Below are 27,537 nucleotides of genomic sequence, written 5' to 3'. Positions count from 1 at the left end.
TCATTAAGACTTTATTTAAAAAATTGATGTTTTATGTCTCACAGTCCTACAAAATCGAGACGGACAATCAAATGTGTTGGTACATAACCCCGCCCATTACATTGTGTGCGATTGCTGTATATCATACTCTGTGAGATCTTCCGGGCATGACATCTCTGTACCACACAGACTTGTATTTTGTACGAATAATAATAATAATAATAAAATGGTGGGCTTTCCGACAAATTGGCGATACTGCGCCCTTTCGGTACTTTTTTTTTGCGGAAATCGCGCCTTGACAGCAAATAAAACAAAAATTTTACAAATCAGGATTCAGTAGCGACAACAAAAATCTTACAAAAGTAGACCAGAAACCATCGAAAAATTTTGGAAAAATATATAGATTTTTTTTTGTCTTTTTTTTTTTTATTATTTCGGGGGGGGGGGGGGGGGGGCTTTCAAATGAAAGAACAATGACAAGTGCATCACTAATAAGTTATCACAGTGCAAAACTGACATTCAAAAAGTGTTATAGAAAATTGCCTCCTTTGTGACAAGGATGAGACACAACCATTCTTTGGGGGGGGGGGGGGGGGTCATACCGATTGTACTAGACTGACGTCCAGATCGAGTGAAGCCTTATCATGTACTCAAAGTGCTTTCTATAGAAGGATTATGTGGCCACAGGAATGAGCGACTCATTAGCCTGACTTAGGTCTGTCCTTGGGGGTTGGGTTTCCAATGCCGAGCATTTTGGCCGATGAGTCGAGTCCAAGACACTTGAATTTTTATCAAAAAAAGGATTTGTTAGCAGCAGGGATAGAGTACAAAAATACTACGCCCCCCCTCCCCCCCCCCCCACAAGAAAACACGGCCAACGCTAATGCAGAAGCATGGTACACAATGGCAATTAATCAGTGTCAGGTAATACAGAACAATTCAATACAAACACTTCTCCCAACATTCCCTTATTCAAAAAATAAAATAAAAAAAAGAGGGATCCACACACACCCATCCAAACTATTTTTTTAAGGCTATGTCCATTTTCACGACCTTCAGTCAGCCGGATCTGTGCCACTTTAAACAGCTCCCATTGGTTGCGCACCAACCTATTCATTTTGTTATAAGTCTGAAATTTAAACTCAGGATCTTCTGAGAAAAATTATTTAGGCATTTTCCCAAGGAATGTACAACTGCCCTCAAAAAAAAAAAAAAAAAAACTTTACTTGTGATGGTAGGTTAAAAGGGTGCCCAACGTCCAATTAGAAGCAAAATTAAGGTGTCATAGTTTTTTTGAAAGTAGCAAAACATGACAAAGCCAACGCGTTTGGGGGGGTACTCGCCCTTCTTCGGGGCTGCTGCTGTATGTTAATGGGTGAGTGAGCATGTAACCCAACTGGTGTATCTGTGACACCAAGGACAAAGAAAGTTGCTGTGTTGCTAATTTTCTAATTAGAGATTGGGTTGCTCCTTTAACCTACCACCACAAAGTTCTTGAAGGAAACGACCATGGCGCCGTACTCAGAGGTAGCAGCCCAAGCCCCTCAAAGGGGCTTACTGCCACCTTTCTATCCAGTCGGGGCGGATTCAGCGAACTCTCCCAACCCGCCACCCCCCTCACCATCACCCACTCGCAGACCCTCAACTGAACAAGTCAGTCCAGCGGGGTCTTCAACCTTTAAGAACTCAAAAACTTCACGACTTGCTCTTAGTATCCCTCAGTTATGTACCAACTATGGAGACATCAAACGTGTTCCCAATACATCCTTTATAAAACTCCACTAACCGACACTTTGCCATTAGGAGACATCAAGTACAAAGAGAAGGTAAAAAACATGGATGAAGGACCCCCAACTGGCTACACAACCCGTAATGATCACCGCTTCTTTGCAATTAAGATGCCAGCTCCCTTTTTTTATTTTAATTTTTTTTTTTTCACACTGCAAAAAGTTTGTAATGACTGAGAAAGTTGAGTACGGTCCCCAACAGGCAGAAGGAGTGGGGGGTGCACGAACCCCTCCCGAAAAATGTGCTAAACTAAGACCTTTAAAACAAAGACAATACTTCAGATTCCCAAAACAGATTGTCAACTGTTCATTAGAAATTCTCTTTTTTTTATCCAAAAGGCACAAGGGCATGTAATATTGCCAAGTTTTTTTTTTTTTTTTTTTTAAACCAACTGTTTCCAATCTCCAATCCTCCTTTTCTTAAAAATCTTCTGAGTTTACCAGAACGCGGTGTTCCGGAACAGTCTTTGGCGTGGCATGAGCTTTGCTGGCATGGAATTTTCTCCAGTAGTGATTGGGTGCAACCAAAAGTTTCCATGGCTTTTTTTTTTTTTTTAAGTATACAGCATGGCAAAGTCTTAGACCTAGTTTCAACAAATTAATAATAAAATACATCATTTGTACCTTCATCCAGTGAAGAGTAAATCCTCAAAATAGATATTCCCTTAAAGTGCCCAGAACAAAAAGAACAAAAAAAAAAAAAAAAGAGAGAGACAGTAATCTTTGACCAGTAAAGAGTAAGTGAAATGGCTTGGGTCAACAAGCTGCTGGAAATAATTTAACCCCACCTGGGTCCACATGGGAGTCCAATATTGTGAAGGATGAAACGCCTGGTCTTCCGCAGCCTTCATTTGGATCCCAAGCATGTCCAAGCTACACTGAAGCATCTGAACTATGGGCGATCCAGTTGCAATACCATTCATTTAATTATTTTTTTTTAATTGTCCATGGTTGGGAAGCTCCAGCCACCAGCTGTCTACCCTCAAGACATCTACTGATATGCAAGAGAGAACCGAAGTCTTTGTTACAAGGCCAATAGGGTTGGGGAGTTCAAGGAATCAGAAGATTGGTCACCGCTGCTACTGCTTCGACGGTGAGCTTTAGAGCAGGACTCGGTGGGAGAGGATGAAGATTCCTGATCCAGTACACTTGGGTAGGTGAATACGAGATTGGCAGTGTTAGGAGTGCTTGGAGGCGTAGTAGACATGACCACCGGAGTGTTGAGGGGCTCCTCGTTGAAGAAGTTTGCTCCGATGTTGATTGGCTTAATCACAGATCTCTGAGACTTGTCATTGATGGTGACAGGGGATACACCGATATCTTCTTCCACCGGTTCCTGTTTGATGACTACCCTGTTGCCAATCAATGTGCGGACTGGGTGGGAAATGTGGGTGGAGCTCGTCCTCTCCTCCGGGTGAATCTTACACATGGGCGAGTGGGCGACGAGCATGAACTCCAGTTTGTCTTTTTCCTTCTGCAGTTCCGCGATTTCTTTCTGCAGTCCAGACTTCTCGTGTTCCAGTTTTTCTGTTTCCTAAAAGGAGAAAAAAAAAAGTCAAATTAAGAACTTTTAAAGGATGGAGTCCCAATCACATGTAGACCCCGGTATACAATTGGCCATCTTCGGCAGAGAACTTCAATGTCTAATACCATTTCCCTTCAAGATAATTACAGAACACATTAATTTTGGACTTACCCAAAAAAAAAAGTTGGAGTTTTGCTTTAAATCATTATGTTTTCCATAATGCTCCTCCTCTTTATGACATATCCATTATTTAATGAGCTAATACCAAACCAATCTAATATTGTCTTATATTTTAAAAGGTCAATAAAGTTGGATGATGATCTCATTCAATGAGAAATCTAGTTACACTGGCTGTGTTATATCCACTTAGTGATCCTGCCAGTAACACACTTCCTGTCCTAGGGTGACAACACTATCACTTCCAGTGACGTGTGCCAAATGTGCCTGGGCACACTCTAATCACCCTGTGTGGTGCAGGTGCCCCCTGCTGCCTGGACCCCCCCCCCCCCCCCACAGTGCCCATCTGCAGCCTCACCATTGCCCATCAATGCAGCCTGATCAGTGCCCATCTGCACCCTCGCCATTGCCCATCAATGCAGCCTGATCAGTGCCCATCTGCACCCTCGCCATTGCCCATCAATGCAGCCTGATCAGTGCCCATCAATGCAGCCTCACCATTGCCCATTAATGCAGCCTCACCATTGCCCATTAATGCAGCCTAATCAGTGCCCATCTGCAGCCTCACCATTGCCCATAAATGCAGCCTGATCAGTGCCCATCTGCAGCCTCACCATTGCCCATCAATGCAGCCTGACCAGTGCCCATCTGCAGCCTCACCATTGCCCATCAATGCAGCCTGACCAGTGCCTCACCATTGCCCATTAATGCAGCCTGATCAGTGCCCATCTGCCATTTCACTATTGCCCATCAATGCAGCCTGATCAGTGCCCATCTGAAGGCTCGCCATTGCCCATCAATGCAGCCTGGGTTATATCCCCATAATATTAATGGATGTTTAGGGGTTATATCCCCATAAAATTTATGGAGCTGTGAGAACTGAGTGATTGGCGATGTTTGATCGCTCGGTTCTCAGTGTTAGAGCTGGCAGGGGGACAGATGCAGCATCCACAAAAGAAAAGTATTCTCTAAAAAAAAAAAAAAAAAAAAATTCTTTTAAAGCGGGCGGGGGGTTGTGGGCTGTTCTCAAATGTAACTGATAAAAGGTGGAAATACACTTTGAAGGCCAGAAACTCTTGACCTTCTCTATTGGGTTTATCCAATTAGAACAATGCTGGAGTACAAAGCAGGCTGACGCACAGCGAGCGATCGCACGGTCACTATTTTTTGGAAACTCAAAGCTGATCTGATTGGCTGTCTGTCACTTTTTCTCCTCATTAAAAAGGCCCGCTGCGATTCGGCCTCGGCCCCTCTCTCTCTTCAGTATTCTCGAGCAGATGTGATGAAACTGGGAACCTTTGTGACCAATTTCATCACCTCCATCGGCAACGCAGAAAGGAAACAGATAGTGCCGACATACCGCCTGAAGTTTGTCCGTTAGCTCTCGCCTCCTGTTGCGACACTTTGCGGCCGCCAGTTTATTCCTTTCTCTCCGGACCCTTCGCTTTTCCTCTTCCTCTGGTGACAGCTGCAGAAAAAGAGAAAAAAAAAATGGAAACAAAATAATAAATAAATGAACGCGTTGTCTTTTGTGGTCAGAACAAAAAAAAAAAAAAAAAAAGGCCACAAAGAGTTGTTTGCTCGGCTAGTTTTCTGGGATTGCGCAAGGCCACGGAGTGCGCTCAGCAGACCTCGGGAGCACAGACGCTTTCTGCGGTTAGAACAGAACGCTTTCACAACTCCTCTTATCAGTTGTAATCCTGCCAGTGCCGACGTCATAAGGAAGCACGCCATGCATTACTAGATACAAGTTAGACTCTGGGCTGCCAACACAAGGCTTGAAATCTAGGTTGTAGGAGAAGATTTATTCAACGTTTAGGAATGCTGTGCCGCTACCACCCATCAACAGCAGAGTATCAGATTTTGGAAATCTAAAATCAAAAAGTTGTCTCTAGAACAGGGGGGGTACAAATATTCTCCTAATAGGGACAACGGTATAAGAGGAGGATTCCCCCTCACTTCGGGAAATATTGTGTCCCCGGGACTGGAAGTAAAGAGAAATCTCTCCAATGGGACACTTCTTCTAGAGACAACCATAACATTCTTGATTTTCCATCACTTGTCTGGCAGTAGACAACTGGGACAAAAAGGAGGGGTAAATCTTTGGGGGTAACCATTGTCAAATTGTCAAGTTCCTCGTTCTTGTTGGTACTTTAGAAGAAAGGAAAATAAATATCCTCCGCTAGGCAGCTCCAGATGCTCAAGAGGGCCCTCACCGGCAGAATTGGTCAATATCCACCATAGCACACAGTGCCAAGTTTTCCTTGTTCTTGTAGCTACTCTTAAAGAAAAGGAAAATCATTTACTCAGCTAGGCAGCCCCAGAAGCCCAAGAGGGCCACCAGCATTTCCCTTGAGTTAGGATCCACATATGAGAAGGATCTAGGGAAATTGTTGGGTCCAAGCTCCAGAAACAAAAGCCAATGTATTTCGTCCAAAATCCCCCCCCCCCCCCTTAAAATGTATTGGAGGAGAATGGCACAGAAGGACTTATGAGGCCTCCATGCTTCTTTTGTGGAGCACAATAAATACCCAACATACTCTGCCCAAAAAAGAAGAAAAAGGTTTGGGTTTGGCCTAGAGGAAAACCTTGTAAAAGCAAATCTGGGTGGATGGGGGCTAGTGAGCTGCCTAAAACCCTACATATAAAACTCACAATGTACCTGTCTTACCTGCTCATCCCTCCTCCTTCTGCCCACAGTGGTGCCGATGGTCTTGATGACACCGGGTCGCTGGAGAGCGGCATGCCCGCCCACTGATGTCAGGTTTGGCATATGGTGTCCATAAGGGTGCGGTCGCCCATATGGGTTGGACATGGAGGTGATGACTGTTGGCTGCACCATCCACTGCAAGTCCTGGCTAGTGGTGATGGCGTTGATGGTTGGGATAAAGGCACTGCTGGAACCTGGCATTTCGTTCCGGTATTTCTGTGGGAATAAGCAGAAAAAGTCAGAAAATCAGGAGCAAAAACTGCAGATCAAACACGGGCACAATATAACTATTTGTGTAACTAGGACAGGACTGAACCCGAACAGAACACCTGGTAGAGCAAGATCACCACTGGAGCTCTGGAGAGATAAAAGAAGCCAGACTTTTATTGTACCAGATTTCGCCCATAATAACCCAACTCAGCATTCTGGGTGAACAAGTAGCAAACAATGTGAAACTTGCCTATAACCAAACAAAGCCATCCGGCCTATTATTGCCAGGTGACCCAAAGTTCTGGCCTCTGTCTAGACATGTGGGGTGTCGAGGGGTGAGCTCACAGTTTCCTCCTCAGCACCTGGCTGAACACTGAGGTGAATCCGAGTTTCGGACCCGCCAGTATGGACAACAGGAGGTGCGCCAGTATGCCACACATTGACACTGTAGGGTAGTATTAATGCCTTGAAAATGAGAGGGAAGGAAAGAGAGAGGTCAGAAGAGAGAGGCTGGAAGAGAGAGTGCAAGGCCAAGAGAGAGAGGGAGAGAGCAACAGGGAGAGGGAGGCAGCGAGAGGGAGAGGAAGACAGCGAGAGGGAGAGGAAGACAGCGAGAGGGAGAGGAAGACAGCGAGAGGGAGACAGCGAGAGGGAGAGGAAGACAGCGAGAGGGAGACAGCGAGAGGGAGAGGAAGACAGCCAGAGGGAGACAGGGAGAGGGAGAGGAAGACAGCCAGAGGGAGACAGGGAGAGGGAGAGGAAGACAGCGAGAGGGAGAGGAAGACAGCGAGAGGGAGACAGGGAGAGGGAGAGGAAGACAGGGAGAGGGAGAGGAAGACAGCGAGAGGGAGAGGAAGACAGCGAGAGGGAGAGGAAGACAGCGAGAGGGAGAGGAAGACAGCCAGAGGGAGACAGGGAGAGGGAGAGGAAGACAGCGAGAGGGAGACAGCGAGAGGGAGAGGAAGACAGCGAGAGGGAGAGGAAGACAGCGAGAGGGAGAGGAAGACAGCAAAAGGGAGAGGAAGACAGCCAGAGGGAGACAGGGAGAGGGAGAGGAAGACAGCGAGAGGGAGAGGAAGACAGCGAGAGGGAGAGGAAGACAGCGAGAGGGAGAGGAAGACAGCGAGAGGGAGACAGCGAGAGGGAGAGGAAAACAGCGAGAGGGAGACAGCGAGAGGGAGAGGAAGACAGGGAGAGGAAGACAGCCAGAGGGAGAGGAAGACAGCCAGAGGGAGAGGAAGACAGCCAGAGGGAGACAGCGAGAGGGAGATGTAGACAAGGAGAGGGAGACAGGGAGAGGGAGAGGAAGACAGCCAGAGGGAGACAGGGAGAGGAAGACAGCCAGAGGGAGACAGGGAGAGGGAGACAGCGAGAGGGAGACAGCGAGAGGGAGACAACAAAAGTGAGACAGCATGAAGGAAGCCTAAAGGGAGACAATGACACCTAGAGGGTGACAGCATATGGGAAGCTCAGAGGGAGAGGGAGACAGTGACAGTGAGAGAGACAATGACAGCAAAAAGGAGACAGCATGAGGGAAGCTCAATGGGAGAGGGAGACAATGACAGCAAGAGGGTGACAGCGAAAGGGAGACAGCATGGAGAAACCTCAGAGGGAGAGGGTGACAGTGACAGGGTGACAGTGAGAGGGAGACAATGACAGCGAGAGGAAGACAATGACAGCGAGAGGGAGAGGGAGGCAGTGAGAGGGAGAGGCAGCGGCAGCGAGAAGGAGAGAGACAAATGAAACAAAAGAGAAAACAGAAGATAAAATCTCAGTCATCAGGTGAACCTGTAGTACTTACTATTGCAGCCCCCCCCCCCCATGTTCATTATTACAGACAATTCTCTGCCTGAGTTGTTTAATGGGCTGGCAGGCCATGCAGTGACTTTTAGTTCCTCCACAAAAGGAGGCCATCTTATAAAGCCAGCAGAGTGACAATCTACTCTCCTCCACCTCTCTTCCACACATAAACCTCCTGCTCAGACAAAACATCTCTGAGGGGGAGGGGAATGCTCCACATTTTTGCCAGGAAGAGCGCTCAGCAAACTGGAGCAACAGGTGCTTCATCTGACTCACATTCCTTCCCAAACCGAGGACTTGGGTCACCAGAAGTCCATCAAATCTGATGTCCTCTACAGCACACCATCAGCATTCCTAAAGGGGGGGGGATTCCACAGGGATCGACAGGGACTTGGCAATTTTCCTGAGCCTGGAACTTTTGTCACTAGAGTCGCCATCTGACATCAGCCTTCCAGTCCAGGTGAGAACGATCACCAGAACCGCTGCAATCGCTCGACAGTCAGTGTGCAGAGAGGTTGATTCACTCTAATGAGAGATCTGATTGGGTCATTATAATATAAAATAGAAATCTCTACATTTATATTAGAGGTGGTTGTAGCCCTATAAGTGCACTTGTTACAAAAAATAAAATAACAAAATTAAGTACTTTTTATTTTTTTTATTTGCACTAACATCCAAATTTTCAGGACAAGCTTTCAGGGTGTACCCCTCTTCTTCGAGTACTAGAATACTGCATGGACCTTGAATAAGGGGGCACTCCCCGAAAGATTGTCCTGAAAATTTAGATGTTAGTGCAAAAACAACAAAAAAACAAAAAAAACAAAAAAGAAGAAAAGTATTACGGACAGTACTCAGTTGTTTACATATATATTATATATAATAGCAGTAATAATAATAAATATTATTTATTATCTACAAAAACACTCTTAACACAATTTCTAGACAGCAAGCCTGAATAAAGTGTGGCCCACCAGCCATCAAGGAACTACTAACCCCAATATGCCTGGAGCATTGGGATTTGTAGTCCCTCGATACCTTGTGGAGTTACTGGTACCTGCAGGACAGACAAGTTACAGGAAACTGCATTGGAGACGGCACATTGGAAGGACCACCTATGACAGTTGTTTCAATTACCAGGAGGTGAAAATATTAGGACAGGCTCACCGTCCTCTATGGAATCTTCCTTCTCCCCGTAGACAGGCATCTGAGGAGGGAAGGGCAGGAAATCTCTATTGCATAATCGCCTCCCACTGTAAAACGAACTTCCTCCACCCCTCCTTCCTCTTTTTTTTTTTTTTTTTTTTTTTATACTGCTCCATTTACTTAAAGCCCAGGTGTGGTCACCGTCACTCCCAAGGGCTGCCGCACTTAACCCTTCCACAACCAAACTTCTAGAGAGACAGTAGAGAAACTTATAAATTCATTTATATATATATATATATATATATATATATATATATATATATATATATATATATATATATATATATATATATATATATATATCAAAAGCATTTATAATGAAAAAAAATGTATATATATATATATATATATATATATATATATATATATATTATTATTATTATTTTTTCCATTATAAATGCTTTTGATATATATAGAAATTAATTTATATATTTATCAGTATATATATATATATATATATATATATATATATTACACACACACATACACTGTATCTCACAAAAGTAAGTACACCCCTCAGTGACATTTTTGTAAATCTTTTCTTCTATCTTTTCATGTGACAACACTGAAGAAATGACACTTTGCTACAATGTAAAGTAGTGAGTGTACAGCTTGTATAACAGTGTAAATTTGCTGTCCCCTCAAAATAACTCAACACACAGCCATTAATGTCTAAACAGCTGGCAACAAAAGTCAGTACACCCCTAAGTGAAAATGTCCAAATTGGGCCCAATTAGCCATTTTCCCTCCCCGGTGTCATGTGACTGGTTAGTGTTACAAGGTCTCAGGCGTGAATGGCGAGCAGGTGTGTTAAATTTGGTGTTATCGCTCTCACTCTCTCATACTGGTCACTGGAAGTACAACATGGCACCTCATGGCAAAGAACTCTCTGAGGATCTAAAAAAAAAAGAATTGTTGCTCTACATAAAGATGGCCTAGGCTATAAGAAGATTGCCAAGACCCTGAAACTGATCTGCAGCACGGTGGCCAAGACCATACAGCGGTATAACAGGACAGGTTCCACTCAGAACAGGCCTCGTCATGGTCCACCAAAGAAGTTGAGGTCACGTGATCAGCGTCATATCCAGAGGTTGTCTTTGGGAAATAGATGTATGAGTGCTGCCAGCATTGCTGCAGAGGTTGTAGGGGTGGGGGGTCAGCCTGTCAGTGCTCAGACCATACGCCGCACACTGCATCAAATTGGTCTGCATGGCTGTCATCCCAGAAGGAAGCCTCTTCTAAAGATGATGCACAAGAAAGAACGCAGTTTGCTGAAGACAAGCAGACTAAGGACATGGATTACTGGAACCATGTCCTGTGGTCTGATGAGACCAAGATAAACGTATTTGGTTCAGATGGTGACAAGCATGTGTGGGGGCAACCAGGTGAGGAGGACAAAGACAAGTGTGTCTTGTCTACAGTCAAGCATGGTGGTGGGAGTGTCATGGTCTGGGGGTACATGAGTGCTGCCAGCACTGGGGAGCTACAGATCATTGAAGGAACCATGAATGCCAACATGTACTGTGATATACTGAAGAGGAGCATGATCCCCTCCCTTCAGAGACTGGACCGCAGGGCAGTATTCCAACATGATAACCACCCCAAACACACCTCCAAGACCACCACTGCCTTGCTAAAGAAGCTGAGGGTAAAGGTGATGGACTGGCCAAGCATGTCTCCAGACCTAAACCCTATTGATCATCTGTGGGACATCCTCAAACGGAAGGTGGAGGAGCGCAAGGTCTCTAACATCCACCAGCTCCGTGATGTCATCATGGAGGAGGGGAAGAGGACTCCAGTGACAACCTGTGAAGCTCTGGTGACCTCCATGCCCAAGAGGGTTAAGGCAGTGCTGGAAAATAATGGTGGCCACACAAAATATTGACACTTTGGGCCCAATTTGGACAATTTTCACTTAGGGGTGTACTGACTTTTGTTGCCAATGGTTTAGACATTAATGGCTGTGTGTTGAGTTATTTTGAGGGGACGCCCCATTCCGTTGCTTCTGCCGACTCACCCATGCGATCGGTGAGCCAGAGAAGGAATCTGCTGATGCCAGAAGTTAGCCATAGAAAAAAAACGAAGACCAGATGGTCCCCGGCAGTCTCTATGACTCTCGGAGGCCCGGGCGTGATGTTATGACGTCACATCCGGGCCGGTGGAGGTAAACAATCCCGGGGACTTGGTAGGAAAGCCTTTTTTTTTTTTGATCTCATGCTTTCCAGCCTGGAGGAGAGATGTGGGGACTTATAGACCTCAGATCTCTCTATAAAGAGGACCTGTCACGCACAATTCCTATTACAAGGGATGTTTACATTCCTTGTAATAGGAATAAAAGTGATCAAAAAGCGTAAAAATAAAACAATTAAAATAAAATAAACAATAAAAAAAAGAAAAGCACCCCCGTCCCCACGTGCTTGAACGCAGAAGAGAGCGCATACGTACGTCAAGCCCGCATATGTAAACGACATTCAATCAGCACATATAAGGTATCACCGCGAACGTTAGAGCGACAGCAATAATTCTAGTCCAAGAACTCTAAACAGGTAACCTGTAAAAAATAAATTTTAAAGCACCACCTATGGATATTTTTAAGTACCAAAGTTTGGCGCCATTCCATGAACATGCGCAATTTTAAAGCGTGACATGTTAGGTATCCATTTACTCGGTGTAACATCATCTTTCACATTATACAAAAAAAAATAAAAAATTGGGCTAACTTTACTGCTTTGTTTTTTTTTTTAATCATGAAACTGTTTTTCTTTTTTTAAAAAAAAAAAAAATAATCACTGCCGTGTGCCATAAAAAGTTGCAACGACCACCATTTTATTCCCTAGGGTCTCTGCTAAAACAAAAAAACAAAACAAAAAACACATATATAATGTTTGGTGGTTCTGAGTAATTTTCTAGGAAAAAAAAAATGATAATTTTTTTACATGTAGGAGCAAAGTGCCAGAATAGGCCCTGGGCTGGAAGTGATTTATATTTCCTGTTCCCTGGGGGGGTCAGTGAATTGACGTATTTTGAAGTACATTTGTGTTTTTTTTTAAATACAGGAAATAAAAGTTACACAAAATATAAACAACATATTCGTGTTTGTAAATATAAGAAATAAAAGTTCCATAAATATAAACATTGTATCGTTGCCCCTCTGTTATGTAGAACTTTTTCTATGTATCTTACGGGGGATTTGTGAAAACGTTACAAGAAGTCATTAGGAAGTCGATCGCCTCATTCATTTCACAACAGGTTTTGTGGAACTGACGAAATCTTTTTAAACAAGAAAACTTTACAGGCACAAAAGGTTCAAAACGCCTTCCCGCTTTTCCCTGCTGATGCAACCCAGATCCAATGAGTCAGTTATCTGCAAACATTCCTGTTTATTTTATTATCTCACCAAAGGGGGGGGCATGGCAAAAAAGCTGAAATTCAATAAGTTCCCATTCTGGCCGACTCCCACACACCCAGCCCTTACTGGAATCAGGCTCTCAACTTTCCCAGATTCCCACAATCCCAGGAAGGAGCTCTGGCTGACCTGCAGGGGGCGGCCGTGCAATGCCGTCTGCCTGGCATGGAAAAGGGGGGGGGGGGGGTCATTTCTGGGAAAGTCTCTTTGAAGTTTGAGGAATGTCACAAGGCTCCAGCCGCTGGCAGGGGAATCTGGCTGGCTAGCCATTCTGTCATATGAAGAAAAGAGAAAAAGAGAAAGTGGGGGGGGGGTGGAAATCACCTTTTATTAAAGGAGTCCTCCATATATGTTTAACCCTTTACACCCTGCAGAGCTTCTCTACATTTTTGCCCATTAAGCAATAGTCTAACCCCGGAGGAAACAGAGGTTTGAATTCCAGAGAGATGATGGAATATCAGTACTAATACGCTCCGGCGAGCACGTCTTTCGCTCCCAAATCCAACCTGTTCCTGGCAAGAGATTGCAACACAGGCATGAGGGGGTGTAAATAAAAGCTACCCCCCCCCCCCCCCCCCAGTGCTGGGACAAGGTCATCCACTGCCCAGAGCAAATATGCCAAACTGCCCAGCCTTGTAACAGAAGGAAGGCACCATCATCATCTATGGTAAACCATTGCGCCCAGGGCAGTCGTCCCTCTCGCCCACCCCTTGTCCCGGCCCTGACCTCCAGCCTACCGGATAAGTATTTGGAAGAAGCTCTGGAAACCATCGGATGTAATATAAAGTGCGCTCCACTCCAAACTGAAAACGAACCCTCGGGGGCCCCATTCACACGGTCGCGTTTTAATGCACGCATTCCGAGGTTCTAAATCACGTCAGGGTTCCCCGTAATAAAAAGAATGTCTTCCAATCTCAGCGCTATGGTGATGCACATTTTTAAAAAATGCGACATGCATAGGAGTGCGCACAGGGTGTACCGGATGTGCCTGGGCACACCCTAATCACTCTTTGCTGTGCAGGTTCCCCCTGCTGCCCCCCCTCCCCCCCACAGAGCTGCAGGCTCCTCTCCTGCCGGAGGCACAAAGGAGGATGTTTCAGGATGGAGAGCAGGGGAAGGGGCCAGTAAATATGTCATTTACAGGCCTCTCCCTTTTCTGAATGAACACCGTGAGTGATCGGTGCCAATCACTCACCGTGTTCATTCATAACTGAAGCATAGTAAACTGTGTTTGTGAGTAGACAGGAAGCCGTTCAGCACAAAGCACTTCCCAACTGAGGCCACATGTGTGTTTTAGATTTGGGGTGCACGCCCTTATACAATAGGCTGTGCACACCTATGGTGACATGTCCAATTTTCTCAGCGGTTTACCTCATTGGGAGGCCCATAGAAGTTAACGACGATGCATGAAAACGCATGTAAATGGCTCCTGAAAGGTTTTCGGGGGATTCAGCATACCTACCCGGGGGGTTTCTCTGGCTTTTATTGTAGGAGTCTCTAGCTTACATGGCCACTTAAAGAGAACCTGTCACTTTGCTCAGTGGCAGTGTTCAGACCTAGAGAAGGTCTGTCTTCTGCGTGGGGGGGGGGATCGCAGTCTCCCCATCTGTCTCCTGTTGGTTAGGCCCCCCCCCCCAAAAAATATTGAGCACTAGCTGCCACTGCCCCAAGCTTTTGTCTTGTAAATACCTGAAGGACTATTGGATAGGCACTTCCTTTGATTGGGTGACAACGCTGCAGTGAACCCACAGCAGAAGGAAGGGCGTTGTCACCCAATCAAAGGAAGTGCCTATCCAATAGTCCTGCAGGTATTTACAAGACAAAAGCTTGGGGCAGTGGTGCTCAATATTTTGGGGTGGGGGGGGGCTATTGCATTAGGGGTGTGCACCCCAAAGCTCAAAACACACTTGCCTTTCTCTGCAGCCTCAGCTGCACGGGACAGTGAATGAATGGGAAGCGCTCTGTGCTGAGCCGCTTCCTGTTCATTCAAAAAAATGAAGCATAGTAAACACAGTTTGCTATGCGTCCATTGTGAATGAGCACAGTGAGTGATTGTGATCACTGGGTTCATTTAGAAAAAGGAAGGGGCTGGAAAAATGATATATTTACTGGCCCCTTCCCCCACTCTCCATCCTGAAACATCCCCTGGGGGAGAGGAGAAGGGGGAAGCCAGCAGAAATGTGGGGGGGGCAACAAGGGGGAAGCCTGGGCAGTAGGGGCAATCGGCCCGCACGCAATGATTAGGGTGTGTCTAGGCACATTTGGAACACCCTCTGCGCACACCTCGAGTTTTTTTACCATTGCTGCTGCTGTAGCTGCTGGCACCTTTGATAGCCTATCAGTGAACAGCCAGGCCGAGCTCCCCCAAAGCCCTTTAGAGTGACAGCACATGGCTCTCTCTGCAGGATTCGAGGGGAAGGAGGTAATAGTCCAGCTCAGACCCCCCAAAGCACTCTCTAGTGGGGTGCAGGAGAAATCTGGCTTCCCAGCTGCATTAATTACTATAAAAGGTACATTTCTAGCCCTTTGCTGTGCACAGAAAATACACATTTCATTCTCCGAGAGGGAAAAACGAGAGGGTTGAGTTGGACTTTAAGGAATGTCTCCCCTCGGGAGGGACAGATGCAGGACGGCAGCTGAAATACAGGCGGATGGCTCAGCAGCCTGAGGCGCTATTGGGTAATCAACCGAACAAACAGGAAATATTGTGCATGCTCAGACTGCTGGAATGGACCATGTGGTGATACCAGCCCCCCCCCCCCTCCTCCCGGTATAGGTGAGGATTCTAAAGGCTGCCAACATCCATTAAAGGGGAAACTCCACTTAAAAGTTAAACCAGTGTCAATGTTTACTGCAAACTCATAAAAGGTTTATATTTTTTTTTTTGGGGGGGGGCAGTTGATTCCAGGGCCAGGACAAGGAGGGGGCAGAAGGGGCGGCTGCCCTGGGCATTGTGGGGTCATGTGAGAATCGCATGCCAAATCGGGGCCTATTGCCGGCAACGGCACTGTCCGAATTGGTGCGACGCCGACTTTGTGGCGCCGCACTGATTCCCAAAAAGTAGTTCCTGCACTCTTGGCGACTTCAGGGGGGCGATTTCAATAGACATCTGTTGCAGGAACCCGCACAGGTGTCTCACGAATCGCCCCCGACGTCGGACTGAAATGCTGGTTTGAACTCGCACGATTTCAAACCCCCGTTCCGTGTGAACCTACGTTCAAGGTAAGTACTGCATTTCAATGCACACCTACCGCAGTGCAGTAACAGTCGTTATACCAATGGGCGGGGGCATAAAATGTGGTGCAAACAAGAAAAAAATGGAACATTTCCTCCTGTGAAATACCAAAAGGATTCCTTCAGCAGAACAAGACCCAACAGATTCAAAGGAGCTGAATATTAAAATAGTAATTACTTTAAAAGAAAAAAAAAAATCAAGTGCAATTTAATGTGTTATCTAAGAAGGTCATTGCTGCATATTTGTCGGTCCCTCCACCTACATTCCACAATGTGAGCTGACGCAGAGAAATAATTGGCACAGACACTGAGATCTGATGAAGGACTGATATGCACTGTATATGCTTTCTGGCCTAATTCTCGTTGCATTAGGACAGGGGCGTAGCTATAGGGGTCTCAGGGGTCTCAATTGTGACCCGGGCCCCATGCGGCTCCCCTGTGCCGAAATCCATAGAGCACAGTGCAAAGGGAGAATCGGAGGGGGTGGGGCGGGAGCTGGAGAGTGAGATATGAGGGTGTGGGAGAGGAGCGGACAGCAGCCCCCCCCCCCCCCCCCCCGGACAGTGATAGCATGGCGGGAGCGCGCATGAGCCAGACTGGTATGTTAATAATAACCCTGTGCCACGTCCTTGAGCCTGCTTTGCCCTTCTGTCCCTGAGCCTTATACCAATTAGCGGGAGGGGTAAAGTGGACCTGTCATGGGAAGGGGGATTAGAGGCTGGTAACCACGCCCCCCTGTCACTGAGTCTGATCCACCCTCCTGTCCCTGAACCTTTCACTGGCCAGTGGGAGGGGTAAAGAGGACCTGTCATTGGAGAAGGAATTAGAGATTGGTAACCCCAGTCACCAGTCAGTAGGAGGGGCCAGAGGACCTGTCATGGGGGTGGGGGAAGAACCAGGAAAAGGCCGAAGTACAAGTCCAAGAAGAGGGGGGGAGGGGCAGAGGAGCCTATGAGGGTCAACAAAGTATTAATTACACCCAACCACCTACTATGACTGACCTAGGTCCTGCTGCCCCCTAGATAGAAATAAAACCTACTGGCACCAGTGGCAGAACTGCCAGGGTAGAAAAGGTCGCCCTTGTGACCGGGCCCCTGACGTTCTCCCACCGTGGGGTGGCCCTAAGACAGCAGGAAGGGGGCCCACTGCAGAACATGTGAAAGGGCCCAGCTATGAGACCACAATAAAAGGGACCTGCGACAGGAGTAAAGAGCCTCGGGCCCAGAGGGAAGGGCCCCAGCCGGGGGGCCCTTCATGGTTTCTTGCACCGGGGCCCTGAAAGTTCTAGTTACACCTCTGCATTGGGGTGTGCACCCCAAAGATCAAACACGCCCGCCTTTCTCTGCCGCCTCAGCTGCACTGCACAGTGAATGAATGGGGAGTGCCCTGTGCTGAGCGGCTTCCTGTTCATTCACAAACCGAAGCATAGTAAACACTTAGTAAGTAAAGCACTTTACTATGCTTCAGTTAAGAATGAACACAGTGAGTGAGTGTGTTCACTGTGTGCATTTAGAAAAGAAAGGGGACGGTAAATGACATATTGACTAGCCCCTTCTTCTGCTCTTCATCCTGAAACATCCTCGCAGCAGCCGGGGGGGGGGGGGAGAGGAGGGAAGCCAGCAGCACTATGGAGGGCACAAAACAGCGGAGACCCCTGGCAGCAGTGGAAATCGGCACCATACAGAGCGATTAGAGTGTACCCAGGCACACCTGAAACACCCTCTGCGCACGATTATGTCCCATCGGAATGGAGTTCCTACTTTTGGCATCTTTGGCGTGTTCCTACAGCTCAAAATTGTGCAAAATTGCTGCGGCCTGCAGTAACCAATAGCAACCGAGTAGCATTAGTTCAATACGGTGTCACTGATGGGGCCGGGTCATCGACCAGCATATGTGCTACAGTTATATCAGTCAATATATCCTGCCTGCACAGGCTCTTAAAGTGCCCACTGTGCCCAATGGCAAACTTTCACATTTTGCATGGAATGAGTGTAGAAGCCCGGTGTACTGTGTCTATAGGGGCATTCTGTACACAGATGAAGGGGGCAATAAAACAGAGCCAATAGTAAAATACAAGATTAGGTCTATAATATTTCAAAAATATTGCAAATTAAATGATTTCTTATGCAATTTATCCGCTCATAAGAAATTATCTAGATCATTTTAGAAATGCTTTAAATATCTGAACATTATACACAGTGGGGGTATAACTGGAGCGTGCAAAATCGGGTGCAGCTCTGCACAGAAACCAATCAGCTTCCAGGTTTTATTGTAAAAGCATAAATTGAACAAGCTGCTGACGTTAGAAGCTGATTGGCTGCCATCATGCACATCTGCCCCAGTTTTAGGTAAATCTCCACCACTGCATGGCTTTTGGCTTTATCGTTGTGCTGCGTGGCACTCAGGCATCCAGTAGGGGTCAGTAGAGAGCTTTCTGAGCAGTACATGTGCCACCTTGTGTAAGGCAGCATGTGCTCCATCAGCCCAGGCCACTGCCCTTTCTTACAATAATTGGATCAGTTGGCAGAACCAAGTGTTTGTATCGGTAATCTCATTCCTGGGCAGCATTCCCTGCCCCCTGGGTGCGGACAGTAACTTAATAATGTTATTTGATTCTAACCTCCTGGCAACAGGTATTCCAGATGTACCCCATGGTCCTATATCATAAAGAAAACCTCCATGTACCTTTCCTAAGTTGTGCGAATATCACTGTATATACCATTCATAGAAGACATAGATGTATGGTCTATGGTGCCTCGTGCCACTCTGCAGCCCTCTGTAACTCTATATATAAACAAATAGTACCCTATGCAAATCATATATTTCTTTGTGACGGCCCATGAAATGCAGAAATGTCCTGGGCAACTGCTCCCCCATTCTCTTTATTGCCATATAAACTATTCTACTAGTTAGCGGTGACATTCTGTATCCCTCTGTGACACCAATATACAGCCTATGGTGCATTGTGTCCCTACATTGCTCTCTGTGACCCCCTATCCAGCCCTGCCCTCTCTCTCCATCCCACTATTGCCATATAAATTATTCTGTCAGTTAGCAGAGCTCTGTACGATTCCGCCCCCCCCCCCCCCCCCAAACACCACTATATCGTCTATGGTGCAATGCGTCACTATATTGCTTTGTGACCCGACCCCCCTAACCCAGCCTTGCAGGCCTTGTGTCCCCTTCATAAATTGCTCCCTTGCCATATAAACTATTCTGTTAGCTAGAAGAGCTCTGTACTCCTCCGTGACACCAATATACAGCCTATGGTGCATTGTGCCCCTATATTGCTCTCTGTGACACCATACTCAGCCTTGCAGGCCCCGTGTCACCTTTTATGATTTTCTCCATTGCCATTGAATCTATTCTGCCAATTAGCAGAGCTCTGTACAATTCTCTAACACCAGTATACGGCCTTTGATGTTCCTATATGTCTCTGTGACACCATACCCAGCCTTGCAGGCCCTGTGCCACCTCTATAAATGTCTCCATTGTCATGGAATCTATTCTGCCAATTAGCAGAGCTCTGTACAATTCTCTGACACCGGTATACAGCCTTTAGTGTTCCTATATCTCTCTGTGACACCATACCCAGCCTTGCAGGCCCTGTGCCACCTCTATAAATTTCTCCATTGTCATGGTAACTATTGTGCCAATTAGCAGAGCTCTGTACAATTCTCTGACACCGGTATACAGCCTTTAGTGTTCCTATATCTCTCTGTGACACCATACCCAGCCTTGCAGGCCCTGTGCCACCTCTATAAATGTCTCCATTGCCATGGAATCTATTCTGCCAATTAGCAGAGCTCTGTACAATTCTCTGACACCAGTATACAGCCTTTGGTGTTCCTATATCTCTCTGTGACACCATACTCAGCCTTGCAGGCCCTGTTTCACCATTTATGATTTTCTCCATTGCCATGGAATCTATTCTGCCAATTAGCAGAGCTCTGTACAATTCTCTGACACCGGTATACAGCCTTTAGTGTTCCTATATCTCTCTGTGACACCATACCCAGCCTTGCAGGCCCTGTGCCACCTCTATAAATGTCTCCATTGCCATGGAATCTATTCTGCCAATTAGCAGAGCTCTGTACAATTCTCTGACACCAGTATACAGCCTTTAGTGTTCCTATATCTCTCTGTGACACCATACCCAGCCTTGCAGGCCCTGTGCCACCTCTATAAATTTCTCCATTGTCATGGTAACTATTGTGCCAATTAGCAGAGCTCTGTACAATGCCCTGACGCCGGTATACAGCCTTTGGTGTTCCTATATCTCTCTGTGACACCATACGCCTCTATAGTACTGTATGTGGCCAGCAGTAAGCTACACCACATAGTGAAAGAGGAAACACATTGAAAACCAGTTCATTACTTCTCTAAATATAAAGCTGGCCGCTCATCACTCGCAGAGTTTCAGTGGTGAATATTGTTTTATCTTCAAAAACTGTAAAGTATTCCCCGATCTCGTCTTTCCAACAGATCCAGAACAGCAAGATTGAATTTTCGGATTAAATAAAAGAAACATTGAATGCCGGAAGACAGAGGTTATGGAGTTCAGTGAATTCAGTGAATTTGTTACAATGAAAGTCGCGGTTTGCAGCGAAGGAACAGACGGGGTTAACAATGGATGCATTAGAGAGAGTGGGACTGACGGGGTGGAGTAGAACTTCGGTGAGCCCAATGCCCTCTAAACAGTTCCACCCCATCCTTGTAATCTCAGCAGTGTTTGCAGAAACAAAAGAAAAATGCCCGGCCTTAATCCAGGTGTGAGGCTCCGGGTGCAAAGAGCTCCTAATCCTCCAAACTGACTCCACTTCTGTCACTCACACTGACGTCCAATCCACCGCCACGCTCACAGTTCTTTGTGTCACTTTTCTAGGGGGCCCGAAAACTCTCAGCTTTCCATTGTTTCAGGAACCAAAAATGTTTTCAACAGACGCTTACTGACCAAAAAAGAAATTCAACAGACTGCGGACCCCAAAAATGGATTGCTGGATCTCATTGGGGTCCCCAGGCCGATGCTAGTCACCTGTGCAGATTGTGCACCCCAATACTTCTAAAAATAATACTATAATTATGAAGAATACCTTTCAGTGTGGAGTTCTTCTGTCTGTACCCTCTAAAATAAAGTGGAGGTCAACTTTCATTTAAAGGGCTGCACATAATAATGAATGAGTACAATGATAGAGAGAAGTGTATCGGCATGCCGCAGGAGAGGGTCAGAGACTGCAGACACACTACAGGAGATGATCAGAGACTGCAGACATGCCACAGGAGAGGGTCAGAGACGGCAGACATAGTACAGGAGAGGGTCAGAGACGGCAGACATAGTACAGGAGAGGGTCAGAGACGGCAGACATAGTACAGGAGAGGGTCAGAGACGGCAGACATAGTACAGGAGAGGGTCAGAGACGGCAGACATAGTACAGGAGATGATCAGAGACTGCAGACATAGTACAGGAGATGATCAGAGACTGCAGACATAATACAGGAGATGGTCAGAGACTGCAGACATAATACAGGAGATGGTCAGAGACTGCAGACATAGTACAGGAGATGATCAGAGACTGCAGACATAATACAGGAGATGGTCAGAGACTGCAGACATAATACAGGAGATGATCAGAGACTGCAGACATAGTACAGGAGATGATCAGAGACTGCAGACATAGTACAGGAGATGGTCAGAGACTGCAGACATAGTACAGGAGATGATCAGAGACTGCAGACATAATACAGGAGATGGTCAGAGACTGCAGACATAATACAGGAGATGGTCAGAGACTGCAGACATAGTACAGGAGATGATCAGAGACTGCAGACATAGTACAGGAGATGATTAGAGACTGCAGACATAATACAGGAGATGGTCAGAGACTGCAGACATAGTACAGGAGATGGTCAGAGACTGCAGACATAGTACAGGAGATGATCAGAGACTGCAGACATAATACAGGAGATGGTCAGAGACTGCAGACATAGTACAGGAGATGATCAGAGACTGCAGACATAGTACAGGAGATGATCAGAGACTGCAGACATAATACAGGAGATGGTCAGAGACTGCAGACATAGTACAGGAGATGGTCAGAGACTGCAGACATGCAACAGGAGAGGTCCAGAGACTGCAAACATGTCACAGGAGATGGCCAGAGACTGCAGACATAGTACAGGAGATGATCAGAGACTGCAGACATAGTACAGGAGATGATCAGAGACTGCAGACATACAGCAGGAGAGGGTCAAAGGGTTCAGACATACTACAGGAGACGGTTAGAGACTGCAGGCATGCTACAAGATACAGTCATACATATTACATAAGATTGCTATTATATTTCCTATAGAAGTCAATGCTTTCACATTTGTGCTCCCCACAAACCCCATGTGGCCGTATTTAAAATGTCTCTCAAAATTGTTGAAGATCAGAAAAAACACACACATAAAAAGTAAAGGAATTGGATTTTTTCCTGCATGTGCTAAAGTAAGCAACCAGGTAAGGAAAACACGGGACTACGATCTGCAGGGGCCCTGTGGGCCACACAATTTCCCAAAGGGCCACAGGTTTGGCACCTTGCATCAGATCTCACCCATCTGTAGGACAAGGAGGGGGCAGGGGCAGGGCGTGGTAGTACAATGAACTTTAATGTTTGTACTCTAATCAATAAAACAAAGTGCAGAGGGTTGGTAAACTCACCGAGCACAAGAAAAAACACAGATTTAGAAAAAATGTGGCCTGAACTTTTCCTAAGGCACCTCGATTTTTGTCTCTGCACCCCGAAACCTACTGCAGGGTTCTTACAAAAAAAAAAAACTCAGCACTGCACAGAGGAGTGTTACATTGACAATGCAGAGCCTGTGGACAGGAAGATCTAGAAAAGTCTCCTTGATTCTCCGAAAAAGACAACTTGTGGTTATGTGGCACCATACAGCAGGCGGCTTTCCCGAAAACAAGAAATACAGATAATGCACATGAAGAGACGGGCACGCTACAGATAATAATAACCAGAGAAGTTTCATATCCTGGGAGGTCCCCGGCTGCCATAAAGATACAACCCCCCCACCCCCCCCCCCACAAGACATCTGCACATTTTGTACAATCCCCCCCCCCCAGTGAAAATTGAAGTTCTCTAAAAAGATTAAAAAGTTGATGAAAGTTGAAGATTGGTGGCTTAAAGGAAGTAGCAGTGTTGCTGGCCTCTGGTGCACATAGGGTTACAAACACCATGTGCTCTGCTGTATAGAACATTAGACGGGTGATTCATACCCCCAGCTCAGCCAATGACACTTTCTAAGTGCCTGAGACCTGATTCATGGGATTCAGCAGCCAAAGAACCAAATTCAAAAATGTTACTGAAGATGGTGTGTCTAGAATGTCCTCTAAGTGTAGCACACACGGCGGTCCTCTAACAGTAGCATGGGTGGCAGTCCTCTAAGAGTTGCACACACGGTGGTCCTCTAAGTGTAGCACACATGGCGGTCCTCTAAAAGTAGCATGCATGATGCAAGTCCACCAAGAGTAGCATGCATGGCGGTCATTTGAGAGTAGCATGCATGGCGGTCCTCTAAAAGTAGCATGCATGATGCAAGTCCACCAAGAGTAGCATGCATGGCAGTCATTCGAGAGTAGCATGCATGGTGGTCCTCTAAGTGTAGTGTGCATATTCCGAGAGCAGCCTGGCTGTCCTTCAAGAGTAGCATGCATGGCGGTCATTCGAGAGTAGCATGCATGGTGGTCATTCGAGAGTAGCATGCATGGTGGTCCTCTAAGTGTAGAGTGCATACTCCAAGAGCAGCGTGGCTGTCCTTCAAGAGTAGCATGCATGGCGGTCATTCGAGAGTAGCATGCATGGTGGTCATTCGAGAGTAGCATGCATGGTGGTCCTCTAAGTGTAGAGTGCATACTCCAAGAGCAGCGTGGCTGTCCTTCAAGAGTAGCATGCATGGCGGTCCTCTAAGTGTAGTGTGCATACTCCGAGAGCAGCCTGGCTGTCCTTCAAGAGTAGCATGCATGGCGGTCCTCTAAATGTAGAGTGCACAGCGGTCCTCTAATTACTGCTTCATATAACTGGGGGGGGGGGTCACCATCCCATACATTGGGGGGGTCATGTGGTACTCCTCTGTCCACTTTCAAACTAGATAGATACTATCCAAATACAGGTCAGGACATGTCTCTGTTCCAAGCAGAACTCCCATTCTTTCAGAGTTCTTTTCAAGCAGTGAAAAGGAGGGACCAAGTACATAGGACTGGTCATGTGTAGGACAGAGAGGGTGCACAGCCATGAAGAGGACAGGTCATGACTTTACTAAAATCATATGGACAGAGGGCTGGAATTATATCAGACATCATGGAGGTCAGGCTTAGGACATTCAGGACAGAAGGCTGCAGTCCTACAGACTACTCTGTGTATTGAAGCAGGTCCTATACACAGAACTGCTCTTCATACTAAAGGACTTGTCTAGTGTAAAATGAACCCTGACCGGGGATAGCTGGGACATTCCTTCTCAACCATTTCACCACAGAGGAACCCTTGAAAAAAAAATGTTCATGTCTCGGGAAACATTTACAAAACCCATTTCATTGGTAGTCAGTGGGGAAAAATGCCCCCTTACCTTACACTGGTGATCAATACAAAGAATGCCCCCTTACAATGGTGGTCACTATGAAGCATGACACCTTACATGCAGCTAAAAAGAGCATTGAGTTCCCATAGCTGGTTCTGCACCATCAAATGGGATGTCTGTCTGCCACAGTTCATGGAGCCCCTAGCAACCTCTGGAGGAACCCTGGTTGAGAATGGCTGCTCTACATGAAGGAATCTGCAAATTAGTCCCATTACACCAAAGGTCCACAAAACACATACGGACAGGTCCACTCTGTACTGAGGGATGCTCTGCCATAAGAGGACTGGTCTATCCTTCTGTGAGGGGTTCCCAACAACAAGAGATCTAGACTATCCTACACTGAAGGGTGCCCTACCACAAGAGGACTGGTCTATTCTACACTGAGGGGTGCCCTGCCACAAGAGGTCTGGTCTATCCTATATTAAGGGGTACCCTACAACAAGAGGACTGGTTTATCCTACACTGAGGGGTGCCCTACCACAAGAGGACAGGTCTATCCTATACTGAAAGGTGCCCAACCACAAGAGGTCTTGTTTATCTTATATTGAGGGGTGCCCTATCACAAGAGGTCTGGTCTACCCTACACCGAAGGGTTCCCCACAACAAGAGGTCTGGTCTATACTACACTGAGGGGGGCAACACAACAAGAGGTCTGGTTTATCCTACACTGGGGGGTGCCCTATCACAAGAAGTCTGGTTTATCCTACATTGAGGGGTGCCCTAGCACATGGGGCTGGCTATAAGGCCAGAAAATCCCCACAAGGACCAGTCCATTTCATGAAGGACATCACCACTCTACAGGGTCACCAGAGGACCTACCTACTCACTAATGAGGTTCACCCCACCACAAAAAAGAAATGGACAGATCACCCCAATGTTGGAGCATGATATTCAATCAAAGCCAAATGTCCACCCCCTAAACAGGACTGGGGGTCCTATTCATCTGATTCCCTACTGGTGGAACCTCCTTAGAGAAGTAATCTTCATCAATCTAATGATCCCCCCCCCCCCAACACATCACAATCTTGCCCCAAAGACACCACCCTCCTCCTCAGTCCTCACCTGTTGCAAGGAGGTAGGTAGGGGGGTTCCGGGGAATCCCTCTGGGGGGCCGGCGGGAGAGTTGCTGCTACCGCGGGATGAGCTGTCGAAACTCCCTGGGTAGTCCTGGTACATGATCCGCGGGGGAGGGGCGATCTTCAGTGCCAACACAGCCGGGCACCACCGGGAGGGTACAGGACGGGGAACTACAGGGAAGGTGTCGGGGGAACTACAAGGAAGGTGTCGGGGGAACTACAAGGAAGGTGTCGGGGGAACTACAAGGAAGGTGTCGGGTGAAGGCAGCGCAGCTCCAGGCTGGTACAATGGAACCAATCAGTGGATCCAGGTGATGGAAGATCCTCTGATAAAATGTCACCATCCAGATGTTCTAAGGAGTCCAGAGGATGAGGATGAGGCAGATCTCCAATGTAACCATCCAGCTGAGCGGAGGAATCCCGGGATGAGGCTCACTGGTACAATCCCGGGTGTCGGTGCCGATCCTCCGATGGATGGGGAGTTCGGGGCTCCGGGTCGGTGCAGCCGCTCAGCAGATTTCGGGGTGCACAACGTGAGAAGATCGGGGATCCCGGGGATGAGGATGACATACAATGTAACCAGTCAGAGGAGATCGGGGATGAGGCTGGAATACAATGTAACAAGTCAGCTGAGGAATCCCGGGGATGAGGATACAATGTCACCAGTCCCCCCCCCCCACTCAAGATACAATGTAACACATCCATACAATGTAACATCAACGTCTCCACCACTGTGCAGAGGAGTCCCGGGGATGTAACAAGTCAGAGATGAGGAGTCCCGGGGATGAGGATATCAGTTTAAATATTAATCTGAGCTCAGGAAAGGATACAATGTAACACTCTATATAGGAGATAAGTATATAATATATATAGGAGATAAGTATACAATGTATAGGAGATAAGTATATAATATATATATAGGAGATGAGTATATAATATATATAAGAGATGAGAATACAATGTATAGAGGAGATGAGTATATAATATATATAGGAGATGAGTATATAATATATAGAGGAGATGAGTATACAATATATAGAGGAGATGAGTATACAATATATAGAGGAGATGAATATACAATGTATAGGGGGGAGAAGTATATAATATATAGAGGAGATGAGTATACAATATATAGAGGAGATGAGTATACAATGTATAGGGGGGAGAAGTATATAATATATAGAGGAGATGAGTATACAATGTATAGGGGGGGAGAAGTATATAATATATATAGGAGATGAGTATACAATGTATATAGGAGATGAGTATACAATGTATAGGGGGGAGAAGTATATAATATATAGAGAGGAGATGAGTATACAATGTATAGGGGGGAGAAGTATATAATATATATAGAGGAGATGAGTATACAATGTATAGGGGGGAGAAGTATATAATATATATAGAGGAGATGAGTATACAATGTATAGGGGGGAGAAGTATATAATATATATAGGGGAGATGAGGATAGATCGGGTGAGCTCACCTCCAGGGTGGTGATGAGTCAGTCCCCCCTCGGTGTGTCGGTGTGTCGCTCTGTAGATCGCTCTCCTTCTCTCGGTCGATGAGTCAGTGGAATGCTATGACATCGATCTCTCTCTGATTTTCTATTCAGCTCCCAGCTCCTGACGTCATCATCTCTCCTCCCCCCTCACTGACAATGGGAGTGTCCGGCCCCAGATCCGGCCCCGCTCTCTCCGGGTGTCGGTGCGGTGTGGGGTCGGATCGGGTCGGATGGGATCGGGTCGGAGGGGTTCTCTGGGACTCCGCGGGGTCCAGATCCGGGCTGAACACGGACATTA

General features: G+C 46.5%; 1 protein-coding gene across 6 annotated transcripts; it reads right to left on the bottom strand.

The window, feature by feature from the left end:
• Positions 1 to 27,537, bottom strand: FOSL2 (FOS like 2, AP-1 transcription factor subunit). Of its 6 annotated transcripts, none has more exons than XM_073628781.1 (5): positions 27,222 to 27,537; positions 25,722 to 26,340; positions 6,131 to 6,394; positions 4,829 to 4,936; positions 1 to 3,300 (listed from the first exon to the last, which is right to left on the bottom strand). In XM_073628781.1, exons 2-5 carry the CDS (start codon positions 25,833 to 25,835, stop codon positions 2,791 to 2,793), a joined length of 996 nt encoding a protein of 331 aa, XP_073484882.1. In that variant the 5' UTR covers positions 25,836 to 26,340; positions 27,222 to 27,537; the 3' UTR covers positions 1 to 2,790. The 6 variants fall into 6 exon arrangements, with proteins under 6 accessions (XP_073484882.1, XP_073484883.1, XP_073484885.1 ...); XM_073628782.1 differs by having other exon boundaries at positions 6,140 to 6,394; positions 27,222 to 27,521; XM_073628784.1 differs by lacking the exon at positions 25,722 to 26,340 and having other exon boundaries at positions 27,222 to 27,536.

Source organism: Aquarana catesbeiana, linkage group LG04, assembly GCF_042186555.1.
Source record: "Aquarana catesbeiana isolate 2022-GZ linkage group LG04, ASM4218655v1, whole genome shotgun sequence".
Lineage (NCBI taxonomy): Eukaryota > Metazoa > Chordata > Amphibia > Anura > Ranidae > Aquarana > Aquarana catesbeiana.
This window is presented reverse-complemented; position numbering and strand designations above follow the sequence as displayed.

Bases quoted from the DNA above. Each gene is read 5' to 3' on its own strand.
- FOSL2 (XM_073628781.1), bottom strand. From the start codon at position 25,835: ATGTACCAGGACTACCCAGGGAGTTTCGACAGCTCATCCCGCGGTAGC. The intron at 6,395-25,721 runs GTGAGGACTGAG...TTATTCCCACAG, and splicing joins TACCTACCTCCTTGCAACAG to AAATACCGGAACGAAATGCC. The intron at 3,301-4,828 runs GTATGTCGGCAC...TTCTCCTTTTAG, and splicing joins TAACGGACAAACTTCAGGCG to GAAACAGAAAAACTGGAACA.